The sequence below is a fragment of the Triticum aestivum genome, chromosome 7B (genome assembly GCF_018294505.1).
Source record: "Triticum aestivum cultivar Chinese Spring chromosome 7B, IWGSC CS RefSeq v2.1, whole genome shotgun sequence".
NCBI classification, from domain to species: domain Eukaryota; kingdom Viridiplantae; phylum Streptophyta; class Magnoliopsida; order Poales; family Poaceae; genus Triticum; species Triticum aestivum.
The window spans coordinates 732,053,439-732,076,968 of NC_057813.1; the positions used below are offsets into that span (position 1 = coordinate 732,053,439).

The window sequence follows — 23,530 nt, forward strand, 5'->3', positions numbered from 1 at the left end:
GCCCAACCCACACCGCCACAGCGAAGACGCAGTCCGCCTCATCCGTCGGCGCGGTCAATTCGTCGGCTGCGACTTGCAAGGTGGAGAACGTCGCCCGAAAGTTGTGGCGACGCCGGCAGCAAGAGAGGGAGGAGTCGGCGGCGTCGCAGGGAGGTTCAGACATGGTGGAGCAGTTGTCTCCTCCGCCGCATCCGGATCCCCGCACCCCTTCCCTTCGAGCGCCGACGCGGATTACGCCGTCCGACCCCATTGGAACAGAGGAGGATTCGCCGGCCGGCCGGGCCATTCCGGAGAGCTTTCCGCTCATGCAGATGCCTGTGATCCAAGGCCATCCGTCACACGCTCGAACATTGATTTCATTTTGGCATGTCTGGTTTTGTTGAACTATGATTTGCTTTGTTTTGAACTTTGAAATTCGGACAATTTGTATCGTTTGATCGACCCACATGCATTAATAGCATGGATTCGAGGATCGGAATTTGCGGTATATGGATGTACGGCGCAACATTTAAGAGATGCCCGATCAGTGTCCACGGACATACCAGCAGGTGTTTGAGAGGCCGGATTTGCTAAGTCTGGCTGTAGATGCTCTAAGTACAGCAGCTAGTTGGTTATCACAGGAGCCCACTTCAATTCAGCGATACACAACCAGTCTTGGAAATAATCACCTTTGGCCCATGAGCCGAGGTGGCAGGCCGAGCCCACGGCCGCGACGCGCCATCTCACCCACAGAATCACACGGATGACCAGAGCGGAGGGGGGGCCCTGCGGCGACGTAGGACACGTGGGGGGCTCACCGGCGGGGGGGCCACGCCGCAGAGTTGCCTCGCGCATGGGCCCATCGCGTCGGTGAGCAGGGGAGCCCTGACACAGTCGCTGCTCCTCACTCCTCCCCCGCAAAGGCGAGGCAGACACGCACGGCACGGTGGGTCAAACCTCGCCACGCTCCACACGGGCCGTGAGTGTAGACTAGCTCAGAACAAGTAATATAATTTGATGAAATCAACTGGTGTGGTCATAGGATTTTATTTTCTAGTACTAGTATAGTTGTGTAGATAGAATTGGTCTGACAATGAGGGGGGATGGAGGTTCGTAGTTTACATTATTCTAGTTTTAGGGGAGGCCACAACTCAGGCTGGTCATAGTGGGGAGTAACTTAGACTAGTGTCTAATCTAAGTTATCATCTTCATAATTCAAAATAACATAATAATAGTATGATGGATGTCTTCATTCAATAACTTGTAGCCTCGTCTTGTCTCGGGAAGCACTATGTTACAGTAACATATTATGTTACCAACTCTCATTAACTACTTGCCACGTAAGCAAATTTTTTTTGAAATGCGTTATGTTACTACCTAAATTACTCCCACTATGACTAGCCTCACGGAGCTGTGAGGTGAGTTAACTTGGAACCCGCCCTTTTCAATGGGGACGGATGGGTAAAAGTCTGTGCCTGACCGCTGCAAGCGCGATGACCGCCCCAGAAAGACGGTTTTGGACCCTTCCCGTTGCCTCCTAGTTACCACTAACCCCACTCGGAATAACATACATAACATTCGTAAAAGTTATAGTATCGGCAGCTTCACCTGTGCCGTACACCACGAGGTAATCAATCACAGTTTAGGATAACAAGCGACATGGCTATTACACAACGGCTGCTTGGCTGCTCACACCAAGATCACACAATCACCTATGCAGCATGTGTTGATGGCGTAGTACTTTGCATTGCATTCTTTCAGGAATAAACCCCCCCCCCCCCCCCCCCCCCCACACACACACACAGACGCAGCACCTGGCCACAATTTTTCTTCAGCGCAATGATGCCCGGCCTTTATTATGTCCAACAGATGGACGCATCATATCTATCCATCCGTCTCCTGTCACGCTTTCTGCCGATTCCCTCCCTGCACATGAGTGTGGCGGGAGGCCATTACACACGAGAAAAGAAAAGAAAAGAGAGAGAGGCCGGAGTACTCCCTCCCTGATTCCCCTGGCCACTGTTATCTTATCTTTCTCACCCCTAGACTAGTGCTAGTACTAGTACTAGTAGTACTGCTAGCTCACAAGCCGCAAGAGTACAAAACCTGGGTTGATTGGGAGCCGCTCGCGTTACATTTGATTAGGTTAAGCCCAGAGGGATGGAAAGGCATGATTCCTTCCCAATCCAATCACATCCCTATGCTCCATGCATGCATGCATGATCTCCCTAATGGAACCCTTCAGCCTACCTTAATGCCACTGCTCACCGTTCATTACCAGGGAGTATATTAATCCCCACTCACCATGGACACCAACACAATACCATCATCATCCTTCCTCCCATCCCCCCCTCTCTCACACAGAGACACATCACTCTCTCCCGTCTCCATCTTTGTCAGAAGGGGAGGCCAAGAAGGAAGTGGAGGAGGAGGGGGGAAGAGGGGCAATGGAGCTGGACGAGCAGGCGTTCTTGGAGGAGCTCTTCTCGCTGAGGAGGGACGCCACGGCGGCGTGGGAGTGCAATGCCATGGGGGACTTCTTCTCGCCGGCCTGCGGGGCCGGCGGCGGCGGCGGCGGCGCCATGGACTGCTTCCAGGAGCGGCACCAGCCCACCGTCAGCGTGCTGCCCACCTTCACCGCCTCCTTCGAGCAGCCGCACCCGCAGCAGCACCAGCATCAGCATCAGCAGGCGGCGGCGGTGGCTTCTGGGGGGTTCGACTGCCTCAGCGAGGTCTACGGCGGCGGCCCCTTCCCCAATGCCGTCGGCGGCGGGTACGGCGAGATGGGGTTTCTCGCCGCGATGGACCCCAAGGCGGCCCTGGCGGCGGAGGGGGCCGGCCTCGGCGCCTGCAAGGTGGAGCCCGGGCTGGCGGCGGCGGCGGACGGCGGCGCGTTCGGCCCGGGCCCGATGGCGGCGCTGCCCCAGGGGCCGGCGTCGAGGAAGAAGCGGGTGGAGGGCATGCCGTCCAAGAACCTGATGGCGGAGCGCCGGCGCCGCAAGCGGCTCAACGACCGCCTCTCCATGCTCCGCTCCGTGGTGCCCAAGATCAGCAAGGTGAAAAAAAGCCCCCTCCTTCCCGATTTCACCGCTGCAATCGACCTCGTCAAAATCTTAATCTTGGGGGTAAATCAAACTGAATGTGCGTTCTTGGTGGGGATTTGTTTTTGGGCGGGCGTGTAGATGGACAGGACGTCGATCCTGGGGGACACCATCGACTACATGAAGGAGCTGCTGGAGAGGATCCGGCGGCTGCAGGAGGAGATGGAGGAGGCGTGTCCGCACCAGCATCCCGGGCCGGCGGCGCCGCTGCTGAGCGTGTTCCGGGAGCTCAACCCCAACGAGATGCTCGCCCGGAACACCCCCAAGGTCAGCAATCTTCTAGTTCCAGGCCGCCCGCCCGCTGCCCTCGCCAATGGAGCAGAGCGCCATTGCTGACTGGGAGACTGACGGAGAGGTGTTGTTGCAGTTCGAGGTGGAGCGCAAGGAGGAGGGCGACACCCGGGTGGAGGTCTACTGCGCGGCCAAGCCGGGGCTGCTGCTGTCGACGGTGGGCACGCTCGACACCCTCGGCCTCGACATCCAGCAGTGCGTCGTCAGCTGCTTCAACGACTTCGCCATGCACGCCTCCTGCTCCGAGGTAACCAACGATGCTTCCGTGCATCCATGGATTCGTCAGCTCACCAGCAAACATGGATGGATGGATTCTTCTTCTTTTTTGAGCCGCATCGTCAGTTCAGTCACTAATCCCAGCTGATTTCGGGTCGTTTCTGGGCGCAGATGCAGAGGGAGATGATCAGCGCGGACGCCATCAAGCAGGAGCTGTTCAAGAACGCCGGCTACGGGGGCGGCTGCTTGTGAGGAAGCACCAGCACCAGCACCAGCACCACCATGAGTCCATGACCGCCATGACCAGCAGCAGCAGCAGGAGGAGGAGGAGGAAGGATAATAAAGTAGAAGTAGAAGTAGGTGTAGCAGTGAGTAGAATTAGCAGTTAGCACTAGTACGAGCAGCCAGCAGTAGCGAAAAGGGGTTGGGCAAAGATTCGGGGTGGGTGGGGGGAGAAGCCTTTTTCGCAGATGATTGATAACCATGTCCGTCGCCGTGATCAAAATTCTCTCCTGTTAGCAACGAAGATCGGCGGGCGGGCGCCTTTCCGGTGAATGATTGGTGAGGGCGATGATCCCCTCGCTCCTGCGCTTTTCCGGCCGTTGTTTAGTGTTTCACCGGCCGTGTTGCTCCTGTTGGTTGACATCGGCGATGCCGGGCGGGCACCAGCGGATGCATACTGTGCTGATGAATCATGCAGCAGCAGAACGCCGTTGCTTGCTTGCTTGCTTTGCATTGCTCACAACCTCACCGGTGATGGCGATGATGCTGCCGCTGAAGAAGAGGACATGGATGGATGGCTGGCCGATTGGGACGTTGCATGGGCATGGGAAAGGAAAGTCTCTCCCCAGTTTTGTTTTCCAATGACGATGGTGATGAAGACGTGCTGGATGGATGGAGAAAAATAGCTTCTCTCCGAAAAAAAAATCCCCTCTCCCTATGTGTGTAAGATGAGGGAAATGATTTCAGCACCTGGAGGGAGGGATCCCTGTTGCTTGACACTGGACAATGTTTCGCACTAAATCAGAGCAACTCCGCGCGCTAAAAACTGATTTGGCGCGCGCCCATCGCCTGGTTTGGCGCGGCGCGCAGCGTTTGCTCCAGCAGGCGCGGTAAAAATGCAGCGCGCACGCTCATTCTAAATATATTTTTTGCATAGATAAAAAAAAACGACACAAGATATTTTACATGGATAATAGATAGTTCGACATACATAGATAGATAGATAGAAACTACTATAGCATACATAGATAGAAACTACTCCAAGTCGCTACCATCACCATCATCATCCTCGTCGGTGTCGTTCGAGGTTGAGATCCATATGTCGTCCCAACGTTCGTCATTCGCGGTGAAGAACGACCGCCCACCTGCTGAAACTATGTCGCACTGCTCGTTCGCCAATGCCTTCCGCTGACGCCGGTCAGCCCGCTCCACGCGGCGCCTTGCCGTCCTCTCCGCCCAGTAGGCGCACTCGTCGGCGACGTCCTCCGGGTGACGACGGCGCCACTCCGCCATGGCTCGCTCGTCCTCCTCGGCGACGAGGAGGCGGCGCTACCGCCGAGCGTGGTCGGCACGGTCCATGTCGGTGATGAGACGCGTCGGAGGGGCGACGCGATGCGCCTGCTCGCACGTGAAGACGTCCCAGAAGTTCATCTGCGACCGGGGCCTGTCCAAGCGCCACGCCGCCGCGTCGTACACGCGGGCCGCCTCCTACGTACTCCGAAACGTCCCAAGGCCGAGCCGGACGTCGCCGGACCGTATCTCGACGGAGTACCAGCCGTTGGGGCGCTCGCGGACGCCGCGATAGCCCGAAGCACCCCGGCGGCGCGATGGCGCGGTGGCGGCGCGGAAAGTTGCGAAGCGGCGAGGTTGCAAGGGAAGGGCGCGTGGTTGTGTGCTGTGCGCGTGGCGAGCGCGGCAATTTATAGGCGCGCCAAATCTACCGCGCCGCATGCCGCTTTCTTCCCCCGCGCGCGGTAAGTTCCCGCCACCGTCGGAGCGCGCGGAACCAGCCGGCGCGCGCTAAAGCCAGACTTTACCGTGCGGGCGCGCCTTTTGCCGCGGCTGTTGGAGATGCTCTCAGCAGCCCCATCCAGCTGTTGCTTCGCGTTGCGTTGCGCCGCGCCTCAGATCTTCACTAATGAAGACATGGGCGCTGCATCGGAGAAAGAAAACTTCTCCCAACATACATTTTATTTTTTTTCCTATAAAGACAAATACAGCGATGATGAAGACATGGATGTTGCATTGGAAAAAAGAAAGTTTCTCCCAATACACAATTTTCTATAAAGACAGTTACGGCGATGATGAAGGTATTGATGGATGGCTGTGACATTGTGTACTAGTAGTAGAAAAATATAAGTTGGCCTGAGAGTGGCGAAAGAGCGCACGAGCTCGCCTACTCCCGTTATATGGACCAATGGTGCAGCCTCACGTTTCATCTGCATTTATGGATGGTAGAAATACTGCCGCATGTACAGGAATGGGTCCGCCTGACGTGTTGACGGAGGACATAACTGGGTGATGATGGCCGTCCGTACAAGATAACCGGAGCTCCGTTTACCGGCTTTCACAAACGGCGTTTGAGGTGAAAAAAAGAAGGAAATACAGTACTGGCAAGCGGCAACTGGGCTCCAACGTGAAGGGTACCTGCTATTCTAAGAAACTATTCCTCCGGTCATGATCATAAACGAGAAGGGTACCCGTTGGGCGCATCACAGGCCCTTATCTAGTCTGGCCTAAACAGACGTCCGTTTCGTTCGCTTTTGGTCCGTTTGGGCAGGAAAACGGACATGATCGTGCGCTTGCGGTTGTGCGACCGTCAAAAACTATCAGTCTTTTCATACGTGAATTTAAACCACCAAAAAACCCAAATAAACATTGAAAATAACTCAAAAACATTAAAACGTCCACATTACCCAAATTCAGCACATTAATATAAACAACAACATTAAAAAAAACTAGATAAGGGCCTGCGATGCGCCCAACGGGCCGACCGCACCCCAAACTATCCGTTTTTTCATACGTGAATTTAAACCCCCAAAAAACACAAATAAACATTGAAAATAACTCAAAAACATTAAAAGGTCCACATTACCCAAGTTCAACACATTAATATAAACAAAAACACTAAAAAAAACTAGATAAGGGCCTGCGATGCGCCCAACGGGCCGACCGCACCCCAAACTATCCGTTTTTTCATAAGTGAATTTAAACCCCCAAAAAACCCAAATAAACATTGAAAATAACTCAAAAACATTAAAACGTCCACATTACACAAGTTCAGCACATTAATATAAACAAAAGCATTAAGAAAAAACTAGATAAGGGCCTGCGATGCGCCCAACGGGCCGACCGCACCCCAAACTATCCGTTTTTTTATATGTGAATTTAAACCCCCAAAAAACCCAAATAAACATTGAAAATAACTCAAAAACATTAAAACGTCCACATTACCCAAGTTCAGCACATTAATATAAACAAAAACATTAAAAAAAACTAGATAAGGGCCTGCGATGCGCCCAACGGGCCGACCGCACCCCAATCTATCCATTTTTTCGTACGTGAATTTAAACCCCCAAAAAACCCAAATAAACATTGAAAATAACTCAAAAACATTAAAACGTCCACATTACCCAAGTTCAGCACATTAATATAAACAAAAACATTAAAAAAACTAGATAAGGGCCCGTGATGTGCCCAACGGGCCGACCGCACCCCAAACTATCCGTTTTTTCATACGTGAATTTAAACCCCCAAAAAACCCAAATAAACATTGAAAATAACTCAAAAACATTAAAACGTCCACATTACCCAAGTTCAACACATTAATATAAACAAAAACATTAAGAAAAAACTAGATAAGGGCCTGTGATGCGCCCAACGGGCCGACCGCATCCCAAACTATCCGTTTTTTCATACGTGAATTTAAACCCTCAAAAAACCCAAATAAACATTGAAAATAACTCAAAAACATTAAAACGTCCACATTACCCAAGTTCAGCACATTAATATAAACAAAAACATTAAAAGAAAACTAGATAAGATCCTGTGATGCGCCCAACGGGCCGACCGCACCCCGAACTATCCGTTTTTTTCATACGTGAATTTAAACCCCCCCAAAAACCCAAATAAGCATTGAAAATAACTCAAAAACATTAAAACGTCCACCTTACCCAAGTTCAGCACATTAATATAAACAAAAACATGAAAAACCTAGATAAGGGCCTGTGATGCGCCCAACGGGCCGACCGCACCCCAAACTATCCATTTTTTCATACGTTTAAACCCCCAAAAAACCCAAATAAACATTGAAAATAACTGAAAAACATTAAAACGTCCACATTACCCAAGTTCAGCACATTAATATAAACAAAAACATTAAAAAACTAGATTAGGGCCTGCGATGCGCCCAACGGGCCGCCCGCACCCCAAACTATCCATTTTTTCATACGTGAATTTAAACCCCCAAAAAACCCAAATAAACATTGAAAATAACTCGAAAACATTAAAACGTCCACATTACCCAAGTTCAGCACATTAATATAAACAAAAACATTAAAAAATAGATAAGGGCCTGCGATGCGCCCAACGGGCCGACCGCACCCCAAACTGTCCGTTTTTCGGACGTGGATTTAAAAACCCCAAAAACCTAATAAACCTTGAAAACAACTCAAAAACATTAATATAAACAATAAAACGTCCCATTACCCAAGTTCCGCACATTAATATAAACAAAAACATGTAAAAAGAAACTAGATAAGGGCCTTCGTCGCCTTTCGCAGCCGCCGTCTACTCATCGTCGTCGCCGCCGGTGAGGTCGACGTATGAAGGTGGCTGCCAGAGGTGGGATGGCTGCCCCTGCCAGGCCGGAGGTGGAGTGGGGAAGCGGCAACGCCGGCCGGACGAGGACCTGGCCTTGTGGTCGTGCCTCGTCTTGCGGCCGGGAAACCAGCGGCCATCATTGTCGCTGGCGGGGAGGTAGAGGAGCGGTGGGATAGGGTTTGACTGTCGGGCTACGAGGAGGAACGCGTCACCGGGGAAGTGGAAGTGTGGACTCCCACCGGTCCACGACCTCCAAATTAAAAAGGACGACGACCGTTCGGCTGGGGTGGCTGCCAAGTGGGGCCGCCCGCGTCCGCGTGTGCGCCTTAAATGTGTGTGGTGGCTGGTAGGTGGGCAGCTGCCACGCGGGATCGAAGCGAACGCTAAGCAAGCGCGTCGGCATCCGTTCGTCGTCCGTGTGGACGCAAAGCCGGCGGATGTTTGAGCAGGAAATGAAGCGGGCCGGACGTGAAACGGACAGAAAGTAAGGATGGAGTCGCGCATTGGGCCGTGCGGTCTGTCCGTTTGGGACCAAACGGACAGACGTGGACATAATGAGGCCGCACGTTGGAGTTGGTGTGAGTGTCATGTTCACCTCCTGGACATCATTCCTGGTAGGCCGACATAGTTGGCGTGTTTCATGTGGACTCTTTTATATTTTTGGCAGGGAAAGCCGAAGAAGTACTCGATCTTGCGATGTGAGTGCCTGGCAGTGATAGCTGATAAGGCTGCTGATTTACAATGTGAGCTACTAGTGGTCTGTCCAATTTTACAATTCGATTTTGTCTTGTAAGCTAGGATTTTTCCTAAACCTGTATACATTATACGTAAGCACGTGTCAGCGGGAAAAGAAGCCAATCACTGGCAATCGGTGTCGCGAGTGTATTACAACAAATGACTTTGTTTCCATTGAAACCCGATTGAAAAGAAAAGATTAAGCAAAAAATACTGCTCATATATACATTATTCGTTCATATGATGGTTCTTCTGTGCTAAAAAACATACTTTTTGGTCATTTCTCACTGCTCAAAAGAAAGACAGTAAAAAGGATCTAACTTTTTGTTCCTGCTTTTCCTTTTTTACATTCTCCCTAATTTTCCTGACATAGCTTTATCATATTTCACATTGCTACTCCAGATAGAATACATGTCAATTTTGCTTGAATGGTTTTGAGTTTTGACTGATGGGCATGCTGGTCCAACCAGCCAGCCAGTACAGATCTCTTCTAGTCAAAGCCAAGTGATCTGTTTGTATAGATGATTTTTCTAATTAGATGTTGTGTGTGCCAGGCTCATCAACATAGTCTAAATGTTTTCAATGAAATCATTATCATTAGGCAGATTACAATTTTTTTTGGAGGAAACACTCTTGTCTTCTTTGCTCTAATTTCCTAGTTGTGAAAATATATCTACTAGTTTGTTCATGTTTATGGGCATGCAATGTTACAAGATTCAGAGCACAAACATTTTTTTCCAGGTATGATCAGTTTCACAGTTCAAAAGAGACACTCGAGGTCATTGCAGATCATGGGAGCTGTTGGATTTGTTGTTAGCATGTTATGGTTGTATTTTTCTTTTTGCAGGTTATGTTATGGCTGTATTTTTTTTGCATGTTATGTTATGGCTGTATTAAGATGACCGAATAATTTTACTGCATCTGTATTTAAGTTATGTTTCAGATTGCCTTTGCTATATTGCTGTTGCCATGCTTTAGCTATTTGGAGCAAGGTTGTGTGATGAATTCTTTCCTGCACATAATGTACGTAACCAAATCTTGTCAAATCAGTACATCAAGTTTTTAATCATAGCAGCAGCCTCTTGGTGCACAGCTCGACAATCTTCTGTTCGGTCGGAGTGGCCGTGGCCAGTGGCAGACGGTACTGTACGGCACATGATGGCAGTCCTTCCCTGTGCGGTGGGTACTGGATGTGAGCTGGCGCCATCAGTCATCCTGCCAAACGGCACGGCCGTGCGCTGTGGGGTCAACACAGTATTTTCCTGGAGCCTAATTACTATCCATACAACCATGTGCTGGGATCCCGATACAAACGAGCGCAGGGAGATAAAGTGAGCAGGCGAGCTCGTCCTCTCCTACGAATATTCGAAGTTGGCCTCCGTTTTCCTCCGCTGCGTGTGTGAGCGAGTAGGATGAGGAGGACCAGTGGCCCTTGTCGCATCCCTTGGCATTCTTGCCCGGGTGAGGCCGGGGACCGACCAGTTAAGCAACCCTCGCCTCCAGCAGGACCATTGACCCCTAATTCCCACGCTCTAGACCACCGGCCGGCCAGCCATCCAGCCGAGCAGACAAAGATCATGTCGGTAAAGCAGCCCGGCCGGCCGGCCGGCCCAGTTTTCTACCCCAATCATCAGCCACTAACCTCTGAATGATCAGCCTACAAAATTTCTTATGGTTCATCAGCTTGCAACAAGCGTACTTAGCTCGTCAGTCCTTACAGGGAAGGAGGTCCGCATTTTGTAATGCCCCAAAGGGGGGCACTTTTTGCAGGGCACCTTTTTCCTCTCAAAAAACGAATTAAAAAGTTGTGCTTGGCTCTTGTATTTGGATTGATGCGCGGGTCGGTCAAAATCTAAACTCGGGAGTTTGTGCTCTTGCCGGCGGACGTTTGCAGTTCCGGGCCGAGAACCACAGCAGCCCTTTTTTCGTCAGAGCGAAAAGGATGGTGTGGCGCCGGTGCCAGTAAGATATTCCTGAAATTGGAAGCGGATGCAGCTGCTTGCAACGGAGTGGATGATGACGCCTCTCGGCTGGCTGGCTTGCTTGCCCATGATATTCGTCCGCTCGAGATGCGGCTGGCTGTGGCTGGGCTGGCTGTTGACGCCATGACGACGGCTGCCAAGTGCCCAGTAGTATATCTCCCTCTCTCTCTCTCGCCATACTTCCTCGTGTTGGAATCATCCTGACGCCGGAGAGGAGGCGTGGCATGTGGCATGTGGCATTTGGCATGGCTGCACTCATCCACTGCCACTGCCACTGCCCATCCCCGGGCAAACTCTACGTGTATGATTGAGCCTTTTGGGATCCTCCAAAACGTGGAGGGAAGAGAGAGAATTCCCGTGACTGTGAGGATGCCCAGAGCCAACTCTACAGTGCAGAATGGACCTGGCAGGAGGAAACACCACCCTAAGCACCATGACAACACCGAAAAACTTTCTTTACAGTCGTATTTTGTTAGCGGGGGCATCACAAAATGTCTCACAAGGAGTATGTTCGGTGCCTCGCACTAACAACGAGCGGTCAGTGGTTGGTAAACAGGAACCAAGGCAGCTAAGGAACTGGTCACAAAAACGCCGCTAAGCTGCCTCTACTTGCTGCATGTATGTATGTATGTCTACATGATCCAGCAAAACACACATTAGCAGCGTGGGAGGGAGGGGACCTGTTAGTTAAGATGGTCGGAACTCAGAACCAGGGCATCCACCAGATGTACATCTTGCCGAGGTTCTTGTGGGAGACCGCCTCCGCGATCAGCCGCCGCGCCTGCCCTTCAACGGAGAGCGGCAGGGAGGGAGCGGCGTTGACGCCCACCACGACGCCCTGGAGCCTCGCCGTGATGTTGGCGATGGCTCTCTGGATCATCATCCGAAACAAGAGGCGGATCAGGAAAGCGACACGGTTGTGTTAGCAACGATCAAATACTAATAATATCTATTTTTTTAGATAAAGGATGTTGATGACACCTGCGCTTGCGGATTTCGGACCTCCCCTCCGCTGGACTTGTGGGCTTTGGTCCACTCCACTAGTGGGTCGTGGATGAAGGTCTCGAGGACCGTCATGAGCGCCTCCTTGTGGCCCCTGAGGACCGACAGAGTGATCTCGCAGACCTTCAGAAAGACGCCTTCGTACCCAGCGATGCCCAACCCATCGATCATGTTCTGCAATAGCAAATTCAGCATGCCAATCTTAGTAGTACTTGTAACGAAAATCGGATTCAATTCGTTGGATAAGCTGCTGAAAAGAAAGCGCAAAATAAGATTTCACTGCTTACTTGTGTAAGCCTGAATGGCACCACCTCAGGCTTCTCAAGCTGCAAACCCTTGTCAAACAAGCAACTGAAATCCACATGAACACAGTCCCCGGTCGTCGCGTCGATAAGGATGTTCTCGCCGTGCCTGTCACCAAGCCCCACAATGTGCCCAACCATTGACCAAACTGCGGCGGTATGCGCATATGCCACTCTGGCACGAAACCATGCAGCTGGTTCAGAGAATGTCGTCAAGAACCATTTGTGGAACACCGGGGGAAACAATGGAAGGATCTTAGTTTTCATCATCTCGTCTTCAGGTATTTTGCTGGCATGGCATACATCATATATCCTCTTCATCTGCGAGTTTGTTTTCATCCTGTCATACTTCCCGCAAGTTATGTATATGTCCTGAAGAATATGCCGAAGACCACGGGTGTTGGGCACCCATTCTACCAGTCCACAGTCTTCTGTAAGTGGAACCACGGCAAAGGTTCTGATATAAAGCTTCCTCCTGCGGCTCTCAGGAACTTTGGAGAGGAGACGATTGATCACAGCATTGAACTCCATCATGCGTGCATCCTTCCTAAGATCATCCTTCGGTTTACATAGAAATGGGCGAGCCACTCCATCGCTTCCGAGGAACACAACCTGAAGTTCAAAATGATCAAAATAGTACTTAAATGAGTGAGGTATTAGTTAGTTGAGACCCTTAACAATGAAAACTAATCATAAATGACAAAAAAAGTACTTAAATGAGTGCAAACAAGTGATCTGGACCCTTGATGCACGCCATATCCAACTAATGACTTGCAACCACAATACCATGATGCACGCCATCCATAAAAAAATGACTAGGACTACTTCCGTGCATAAACGTCAGTATATATTGACAATTGTTGCTCCTCAAACAGGCGTAATTATCAAGTATGGCAGTATTAAATATGTGCATGTGCATACCTTCTTTGGTTTCTGAAGGGAGGAAAGGATCTCTGCATCGTCGGCTATTCCAGCTATAGTAGGATGCTCAGAGATTGAAAAGGGGTGAAAAGTAGATTGACCTGACATATTTGAATCGTATGATGGCAGAGTTACAGTGAGAGCCTGTTGGATAGGTAATATAATTCCTAGGGGCATCATTCTTTTCAAGGAACTGAACTCAGTTGAGATATTTATTGACCTCGCCTTGGGCTGCCCTGGGTGAAAGCACAGCTTAATAAGATGTTCTATTAGAGAAGGAAACTGATTAAACAGCGCAACATAGTCGCTCCTCTTCCCAACACCCTTCTTTGCTAATTTTAATATTTGTGTAGCAGCCTCTCGTCTTGCAGAAACTGTTGACTTTGACACTGCAGCCATCATCCAAAGTGCTTGCTGAGGGTATGCCTGTAAAACCACCTGGATAATGTATCTTACAACTCTGACAAGTTCAGCATTCTGATGACAGATGCGAGATATCAACTGAGACAGCACAGTTAGCCACTGATAAGTTGGTAGATCCTTCGAGCACCCACGGACGACGGCTAACATCTGCATTAGATGGGCTGATTAGATCTCTTACACAGATTGAAAAAAATGAAGAAGAAAAAAAACATGTGAAACAGAATTTACCCTATCATGAACGACTTTCATTTCTGCACTTGGCCCTTCTTGGATGTATATGTTTCCAAATTCAAACCAAACCGTAAGTAACCTTGGTAGTGCTTGAAAAAGATTCTTGTGTCCTTTGTGAAGTCCTTTTGCATAACATAGCAAGACTGTTGGAACCAACTCCCACCAAGGCCTCTCTTTAGCTGGGGCACTTGCACTTCCAGCAGAGCCAGGAGTAACAGATCCAACTCCACCTGTGAATTTCTTATCTTCCTGACGTTTTCTAGCATCAACAAGTAAATCATCCAAAAACTTTGCCATGCAAAAGAAACCCTTCTCCCACTTGGGCCGCAACTCTGTTACTCTACTGTAGAGAGTTTTTATTTCCTCGCTCTGTTTTTGCCCTGTATTGTGGATCCATCTAGTATAAAGAAGAAGGGTTTTAGACACATCTGGATTCTCTTTTGATGCTTGTGTTGCAGAGATAGGCGCATTTGGCAATGCGAGAGAAAGGCTGGAAAGTGATGAAAGGACAGCATTTCCCAAAACCTCCGTGGGCATGTTTAGAAGCGTTTGCTGAAGTTCAGCTATAGCACTATCAGATTTCCGTATATTCCAGAGGTGCTTTGCCTTCTCCATGTGAACGTTTGGAGCACCTGAAGCATCTGCTTCCAGTATTGCACGGTGGGCTGTCTCATAATGACCAGCCAAACGGCAGAGCTTAGCGTACTGAAGCCAGCAGTTCCCAACTTGAGAATTCATATGACTAAGATTATAAACCATCCTTCGGAAAGCAAGCAAAGGCTCCCTTGCCCACAGAGACGATTGTGTACATTTAAGACGGTTATCCCAGTCTTTTGTTAACTTCAGAAAACTTGGATCATCTGCACTGAATGATTTGTCAAGAAATGACTCATCTCCCAGCAGGGAGTTGAAGTCTTCCAGCTCACACAGCATGTGGAGCTTGACAATGTAAGGATAGGCACGCATATACGAGTCCATGCCTGCTGCAGCCAACGGGACAAGCAACGCTTGCTTGGACTGGGCGATCTTTTCAGCAACCATAAACTGATCTTTTGTCGTCATCGCCTTGAATATTTTTGCTAGACCTATGTCAAACGAAGCACTGTTCTCCGTGCTACTGTACACAAGACCTTTGTCTGCCTCGGGTAGGTACTCATCCATGAGATCCCATCTTCCTAATCTCCAAGCTGCTTGCACACCTTGCATGCACCATGTTTTCTTATACTGAGGTATTCTGCCAACCAAACCATCCACATGCGCAATCATGGCTTGAAGGTGGCACATGTTTAGCGAACAGTTGAGAACATCACAATGTCTGTGGACAGAATCAGGTTCCATCTGCAAAGCATGTTCACATAGTGTTAGCACTTCAGCCCAGTTTCCAGCTTTCTCGTTGATGATAAGTTGATCTTGTAGGCTTGACGAATTCCTCAGATTAGCTAAACCTAATAGGCCATCAGGCTCATCCAATCCTCCATATATTTCCATCAGAAAAGAGATGTCATCATCTGAAAAAGTGCCACTACACTCTGCAGCTGGATTAGAGGACCCGGACTTCTCTCGGACATGAGATTCGAAATATGCTAGAGCACGAGCATGAGCTTGACATCTAAAAGAGGTCTTAGCTAGAGTAACTTTAGGTATAGCAGCCAACAGCTCAGCAACATTGCTACACTGCACCAGCAATTGATCTTGGCCGTTATTAGAACAGGTTTCATCGTTCAATTTACCTGCTTGCCTCCCAGCCATGGCATTATTAGACTGGGATAGAGCAATTTCCTGCTTGAGATCATCAACCCATTGCCCAAGATTATCAAGTAAAGTGAAGATGGCTTGAACACAAACCTCACTCTGGCCCCCAGTAATACCGTGAACAATAGCCCCACTACTTTCTGAAGCAGCTGCATTGAGAACAGACAATATTTCATCAGTGATGCTTTGCCGAGCCTCTGGAGTTCCATAGCAAACAGCATTTAAAACCAAGTAAGGTAGGAGATAGAGCGCAGTTGGCATGTCATGCCGAACAATTCCTCGGCATGCACTGAAAATACCATAGCGCGATCCAGTTGCGTGGGATGTCAACTTTCTAATCCAATAATATATCCACCTTCTGAAGGACATTGTTGGGCGGTATATTGGGCCAAGTAAAGCAGCATCATTCACACTAGGAAGATGAAATCTTGATGTCAAGCATGGCGCAATTATTTCCTTAACATAACTAGAAAAACGTCCCCACAACTTCTGACCCCTTCTGCTCATTTCACAACTACTTGAATCTTCCCCATTATCTTCTTTGGGTAAAGACTGACAGCCAGCCAATTTTAGTAGCTCTTGAATAGCCAAGGCAGCAGAATCTTGTACTGTTGTGTCGGAAGCTGCTCTGAATGCCCTTGCAAGATGCTTGTGGATCAACTCAAATATAAGATCATCGTCTGAACATTCAATCTTAAAGCGCTCACACGAAATTACCTTGAACTTAGCAGGATCAACTGCACCCAGTGCACCAAGACAATCTGCACAAACTAGTTTCAGCCTCTGGCCAACCATTGTCCTTGACTCCTCAGCACATCCTTTAAGTAAAGCCATAATTAAAGCACTTATTACATCCAAATCAGAAATATCTTCACCAATTATAAGTGCAGTAACATCCTCCCGTTTGGCCTTGAATAATTTACTCAACTCACATGCTACCATGTACCTTACATTCAAGCTCTCATGATTAAGACCATCAACGGCATCCTTTAGATGATCTTGCAGAGTCATTGATCCTCTGGCTTCCTGTATTACTTTGTTTACTTCCGACAAAGATGGTAAGTTGGGTAGCAATGGCAATTCACGTATATGTTGTTTAAGCAACTTACTGTTTTTCACAACCAGTTCTTCTAGGATTTCAACAATTTTTCTCAGATGCACAGAAGGGCATTCTCTGCACTTCTCTAAAGATGGAATGAAAGCAGCTACAACTTGGGACATAACATACTTGATACTGGTCGATGATACCTCAGCCAATTGCTTTATGAAAAAATGTAACACATCAAGACCATCCATTTGAAGAGCTTCCTTATCAGTGGCAAATATCAACAGAACCATAATCTTCGGTGCATGTGTACTCAAATAAGGGCCCATCATCTCAACTAACTTCCGTATACGCTGGAGACTTTGTTTTTGAAGCTTCAAGTCATCAGAATGAAGCATCTTCTTGTCAATGCTATTGAGAAGTCTGACAAAATCATTCTTCAAGAACTCAGGAAGGGTGTCATTCCCTGTCAAAATTCTTGCAATATTCTGTATTGTTGGTGAAATTCTTGTTGTCCTGAAAATTGAAACACCATTAAAACTCATTCAAACTTATGCCTAATTGCAAAGGAAGTATCTAGAGAAATATGTCTACAATGAAAAGAAAAGCTACCTTCTATCGGTCGCGATATGATCAGATTCCCCAGGAAAACATATGATCTCATCAAGCAGTGTTGGCAAAGCAGCTGCAAATATTTCTTTGCTATCACTTCCCGTTTCGGTGTGATAAAACTGTAGAACAGACGGCAAGTGCTGCCCATCTTCATAGAATAGAGCAAACGAAAGCACTTTAGGTAGTGAATTAACAATCAATGGTACTAGCTCAGTGTTTAGATGGTTTGCCAGTTCATGCAGAGTAATAACAGCTTGGTCATTGTCTGGGTGAGACACAATAAGCTTTGGTATAACTGATGGAACCATTCTCCTAATCAGCTCTTCAGTCTTAATCCCAAGAACAGCCTCAGCAAATTCACTAATCACTACAGGATGATTTAATAGTCTAGATGAAAGATAGTCATATAAATCATCTCTAACATGGAAGTTATTCGAGAGGAAGAGTTCTATTCCTTCTTTGAAACTGTAAGTGCAGCATCTGTGAAGTAATCTTGATGCCGTCTTCCTTACAATGGGATCATGGTTATCAAGCTGAGCAATAAGCAATACAAATGAGCAGAAAAAAACTTCCCCTTGAGTATCACTGGCTTGCATAATTGTAGCAGTAGACTCCAAAAGTGTCAGTAGAACATGAGAATCTTCAGCTTCCGCAAAAGCTTGCTTTATTTTGTCCATGAACTTAAGCTCCTTAGTCCCTCCCTCCATTCCCAGTTCATCCGAGAACAAAATGTCCATGACTCTGTTTTCCAAAAAGCAGCATACTACAAGAGAAAATGCATCTCTGACATCTTTCATTCCATTAAGTAGCAGAAAATCAATACACTTTACCCACTTAATTTTCATCTCAAGTAAAACCTCTTTGCTAGAATGTCTCAGTACTCGTGGCAAAACTTCAACCATGGAAATGATACATTCTTTGGAAGTCTGTGCATATAGGAACTTGAAAAAAAGTGTGTGGGCCTTAAAAATATTATGTTTCAAGGCAACATTCTCAGCTTCTAGTACTGCCATGTCCACAACAGAAATCTGCTCTTTAGTATTGACAGTTCTGTTATCACAGTGAGGGCACCAGAAACCTTTCAAGAGAAGATCCAATGTCGAGACTGGTTGCTTAGAGTCCTTGTCCATGAACAGCTTGCAACTGTTTCCCGCTTTGTCAGTAACATCAGTTGTTCCATTTAAACAAGATAGGAAACCAAGTGAAAAGGCAACACATTTCCACACTTTGTCATCAGATCCTAAATCACCAAAGAACCTGAAGGAAAAAAAACGACTAGAGGTTATCAGATCTTACAGAAGAACTATAAAACAAATTAAGTGCATTGTGGTATAAGAAAATCTGAATTTATTAATTTTTCCTCAATCAAGGGAATGCCTTCAATAATATTTGGTAATCATAACCCAACGAGAAATTTACTGTTTTGGTTCAACAAAAGGCAAGGTGGAAAATGCATAATCTAAAATCATGGTAAAGCATATTTACTCACTCAAGTTTCTTGAACATCACTCCAAGCATGCTAGGACCAGAATACAGTACAATAATGGGCAGAGACATAAGAGCCTCATTTTGAACCTCCACAGATTCACTATGGATAGCCAGTTCAAGGAGTTCAAGGTCACAATCAATATTCAGTCTGCTGCCAATCTTAGCAATAACTTGTACCACAAGGCATTTTAAGTTCCAGTCTAAGGATGTTTGAGTGGAAACATGACCGTCAGACCACACCCTTTTCAGCAAGCTGATGAGATCAACATATAGTGGATAATCTAAATCTTCACTGCGATCACCAATCAGCCGAGCTTCATCTCCAAACAGTTTAGAGTCTCCAGGATGAAAGGCTACATAGACATTTCGACAAAAGTAAACATTAAAAATGAGAAAAGGAGAGCCATATCACCATGTACTCGATAAAATTTGGTCTGGCATAAGCTCAAAGCAATGAGCTTGTAAGTTTATCCCGGGATAATGGGATCAGCAGATCCCTTGTTCATATTTATACATGTCTGAAAGGTCCAGGTTCCTTCTATGTTCTAGATGATTTGACAGGGATGGATGGATTGTGGGGTTTACAAGCAGGTCTTACACAAATAGCTCACCAAAATTGTATTTAATGATCTACCTTATATGATGAACAAGCCATAAGCCCAAGAAGTTGTATAAACACAAACAAGGACTTAAAACACAAAACAGGATCATAGAAACCTTGAAAGTAATATTAAGAAATTGCACAGTTGTTACAGGCTTATAGCAAAGCTACCTAAGATCTCAAACATAATTCATGTAAGTTGAAACATGGCATGTACAAAATGCAAAACATGGAGGAAAACCTTACATCGGAGAAGCATTACAGTCTGAAGAGCTCTGAAATATAGTAACATGTCAAACGAAAAGAAACATTTCTCGGTTGCCTGCATCGTTCACTAATGGTTAGGATGTTAAGTTCAAAAACGATGAAAAGCTAAATAAATTTATGCAGCTTTATCATGATTTCTGCCTACCTGCTTGCAAATCCAAGGGATCCAGGAGAGAACTTGCTTAGAAATACTAATAAACAGACTTGTCTTTGGGTTAACACAGAATGAAAGAGAAAGAAGACTAAGCACTTGTATAGCAATATCAGGCTCCAATGGATAAGCATTATGATTGTCAGGTGACAGGAACTTAATACGTGAATTTAGTGACAATTGAAGATCATAGGCATAATCTTTTGCTAGTTCATGTCCTATGCCAGCAGGAGATAATTTAGTCATAAATGAACCAATGGTTGATCGTGATTCAGACATCTTTTGACGTTTGTACAAAGTATTTTCCTGGTTCTGAGCTACTCTTTTCTGGCCGACTTTTGGCAGGTCAGATACTTCAGATTTTTCCTGAAAGCTACCTCGATCATCACTGGCATCCACAGACACCGAACTCTGACCAAATTTGTCAACAACCAGTCGAATGCATTCAGTCACTTTGTCATAAGGCTTGGGCAAGTAGAGCAACTTCAGAAGGATCTCTGGTTTCCATACTTGTGGGGAGCAGACTTCGACTATTCTCATGTACGCATTGCACATCGCAGCCTGCAAAAGGTAGCATTAGTAGAGAGAAGTACCCAAAAAACCTGGGAAAAGCAAGTTGCTAACCTGAAGCTCTGAGCTTCTGCTGGTCTGTACTGCTCTTGTGAAAACATTGACAATATCAGCAGCCGTAGATTCAACAATATAACCAGGACACGAAGAATGCAGAGCATGAAGACATGCACCCACTGATAAGTCATAATCTGGATCTCTGCAGAAATAAGATGAAACGTTATGCTATTTGACAGTGTTTGTGCACACTCCCATAATATCCATGACAATATAAAACCTACATCACATGGTATTTAAGGCTTTTAATATTAGGCAGAGCGAGCCAGTACATTGCTATACGGTATCTTCTTAAGGTCCCCAGCTGTAACTCTTTTGTAGAATACTTCCTTGTTATAATAAAAACAGTTTATGGAAAATGTATAGCTAACTGATTCAATAACTATCAGTACCACTACCAGTTTCACCAGTATAGTGTTGTTTAACTAAGAGAATTTACCAAGAAAAAAGACTACTATGTATGAAACTTACCCAGAGAAGGCAAACATATTAGCATTCTTGAACAAAAAGGGGAAGGGTACATAATTCCTGGCTAAAAAAGAGCAAAATATAATCCAGCATTACAGATTTGCACTCTATGCTTCTTCCAAGTGCCAAATATTCCTTCTCTACATTACTGTTACACTGACTGACACTTAGAGATAAAGATCTGATTCATAGGAGAGGTACGTATAGATCAATATGCTTTGCTTCCAATACAACTAGGAGCCTACAATTGGTTCTTCTTAAATCACATAAATATGAAGAAAACAAAGTATGGACCAAGGCGTCACAAGCAATACAAAACATAAATATCAGTGGGCAAATATGCTAAACCAGAAAGCCAAGACCGGGGAACAAAATGATATAATAAAGCATCTAAACTATTGTTTCATAGATTCCTTTCACAGTAAAACAGACCTGAGGAATATCCGCAACATCTTGTTACTTTTGACCGCTCCACATGACATGACTGGAGCGATTGTAATAATCTAGACTAGAAGAAAAAGATACGACAAGAGCATACCTGATACTAGAAAGCTCATTAACATCTTGGCTTAGAATCGATGTGATTGAGCGAATAATAGTTTCCGTAGGAAGAATCTCAACAGTCATCACCGTTGCAACGATCCGCGCAAAATCAAAACAAACCTGTTGCACCAAATTGATTAATCAATGTGTCGAAGGTACATAGGTATAACCGAAAACGCACAAAGGTTCAAGGTTAAATACCAACCTTGTGCAGGGATTCATCCCCATAACAGAGAATAGAACAAGCAGCAGAAACAAATGGCATGGTAACAACCCCTTCAACATGCAGGGTACCATCTGTAAGGCATTTGTTGATGAGTCTAATTAATGAAGTGGCAAATGAACACCATCTCATGTCACCAGACAGATCAATCAGCACGCCAGGTCCATTTTTAGGCTGGAAGCTCTCTGGGAGGTCACTGAAAATCGCAGGGGACTCCAAAATGTCCGAGAAGGATCCACAGAAGCATTTTAAAAGACATCCACTCTCCGTGTGCTTTGATGCCACATACTGTAGATCTGTTAGATTCGACAAGAAGTTCAATTCCAGTCCTCTCTGCGCAACCTAATAAACTGGAGTACTCAACAAACTGAAATTGTACAACGATAGCTAAATAAAGTGAACAGAATCACAGGCCTTCTACTGCAACCATCGCATCCAGGAAGAACTGCCTGTAGGCCTCCCGGTCACCGGTGCGGAGAAGTGAGAGGAGAGACCAAACCGGCTCGAATATAATTGACCTGCAACGATGAAGAAACCAAACCGGGCGTATGTAAACAACACATAGCACCTGATGACGCACATATAACCAAACTATTTAGTAGGATAAAATAACCAAACTAGCATCATCGGTTGAAATTGAAGATGCCCAGCATTACTAGATTTACAAATCTATCGGTTGTTCAAACAGGCAGCATTTTCCCATTCCAACATACAACCCCAAACTAGATGTTGCTTCCTCTACCGCGCACACGACATCAGCTAAATTCACCCCGTGTCTCACACGTGGATGCAGTAATACTTCGCAATCGAGTGCTTAAATCCATGTGATTTCCCATGTGGGGAGCGATTGGACTAGGGTTTAAAAGGGGGGAAGAGCAGGGGAGCGCTTACTGGTAGTCGGGGTCTGCGAAGAGGGGGAGGATGCGGCCGATGACGCGGATGACCTCGGCGGGGCGGCCGTTGGAGAAGACCCTGGGGAACCTGTGCGCCGTGTAGGTGAGCAGCCTGAGCACCACCGACGTCTCCATCTCGGTCGCTGCATCGATGGGTCAGTCAGTCACAGAGAATGTGAGCGGCGGCCCAGTCGCCGCCGTGACCCGCGCCGGGAGGGGAACGGGGCCGCGGGAGGAGGGAGGGGAGGGGAGGGGCGTACCGGTGGGGGCGGGGAGGACGTGGTCGCGGAGGAGGCTGGGGAGGACCTCGCGGAGCTTGGCCTCGTAGTGGGCGGAGGCCGGGGCGGCGGAGGAGGAGGAGGAGCCCGCGATGAGCGCGCGGAGCTCCTTGATGTGGCCGGCAAAGTTCGACATGGCCGGCCGGCGGTGGTCGCCGCCGCCGGAGCCGGAGCGGGAGGGTTCGTCGGCGGCGGCGGCGCCCTTTCCCTCCTTATAATTTCGAAACGGAATTCGAGAACTGCTGCCCTTTCTCCCCCCTTTCCTTTCCTTTTCTTCGTCGTCTCTCCTTTGTTTGGAGCGTGGTCGTCGTTTGTGTTGGGCCCAATCTGAAGACGGACGATGATGATGGATGGATAGCCTCGGCCCGCACACAGCTCCCCACCTTGGGCTGGTTTGAAACTCAAGTTGGGCCTAAAATGTCCTTGTCTTTTCCGAGACTCACTCATGGGCGTCCTTGCGAATATCCTATTTGCCGCTCGCTGCGGCAAAATATTTGTTCGCATTTTGAAAAATATACTACTCCCTCCGTCCCAAAATGTTCCTGTTCCAAAAAAATGTTCCTGTTCCAAAAAAA

At 47.3% G+C, this 23,530-nt stretch overlaps 2 protein-coding genes across 5 annotated transcripts; one reads left to right on the forward strand and one right to left on the reverse strand.

Annotated features, from left to right (window-relative positions):
- Window positions 1-1,811: 1,811 nt before the first annotated feature.
- On the reverse strand, window positions 1,812-23,222 carry LOC123159745 (serine/threonine-protein kinase ATR). 3 transcript variants are annotated; one of them, XM_044577564.1, is made up of 16 exons: window positions 22,938-23,222; window positions 22,676-22,820; window positions 22,199-22,302; window positions 21,767-22,080; window positions 21,557-21,681; window positions 20,548-20,692; window positions 19,918-20,484; window positions 19,752-19,827; window positions 18,906-19,257; window positions 17,417-18,673; window positions 14,005-17,320; window positions 13,354-13,923; window positions 12,418-13,044; window positions 12,110-12,304; window positions 11,809-11,999; window positions 1,812-1,905 (listed from the first exon to the last, which is right to left on the reverse strand). In XM_044577564.1, exons 1-15 carry the CDS (start codon window positions 23,089-23,091, stop codon window positions 11,832-11,834), a joined length of 8,115 nt encoding a protein of 2,704 aa, XP_044433499.1. In that variant the 5' UTR covers window positions 23,092-23,222; the 3' UTR covers window positions 1,812-1,905; window positions 11,809-11,831. The 3 variants fall into 3 exon arrangements, with proteins under 3 accessions (XP_044433499.1, XP_044433498.1, XP_044433497.1); XM_044577563.1 differs by lacking the exon at window positions 1,812-1,905 and adding an exon at window positions 11,022-11,531; XM_044577562.1 differs by lacking the exon at window positions 1,812-1,905 and having other exon boundaries at window positions 11,563-11,999.
- LOC123159746 (transcription factor BHLH3) lies at window positions 2,282-4,588 on the forward strand. Of its 2 annotated transcripts, none has more exons than XM_044577566.1 (5): window positions 2,282-3,035; window positions 3,162-3,347; window positions 3,448-3,618; window positions 3,759-3,833; window positions 4,408-4,588. In XM_044577566.1, exons 1-5 carry the CDS (start codon window positions 2,427-2,429, stop codon window positions 4,534-4,536), a joined length of 1,170 nt encoding a protein of 389 aa, XP_044433501.1. In that variant the 5' UTR covers window positions 2,282-2,426; the 3' UTR covers window positions 4,537-4,588. The 2 variants fall into 2 exon arrangements, with proteins under 2 accessions (XP_044433501.1, XP_044433500.1); XM_044577565.1 differs by having other exon boundaries at window positions 2,283-3,035; window positions 3,759-3,830; window positions 4,405-4,588.
- Window positions 23,223-23,530: the final 308 nt, after the last annotated feature.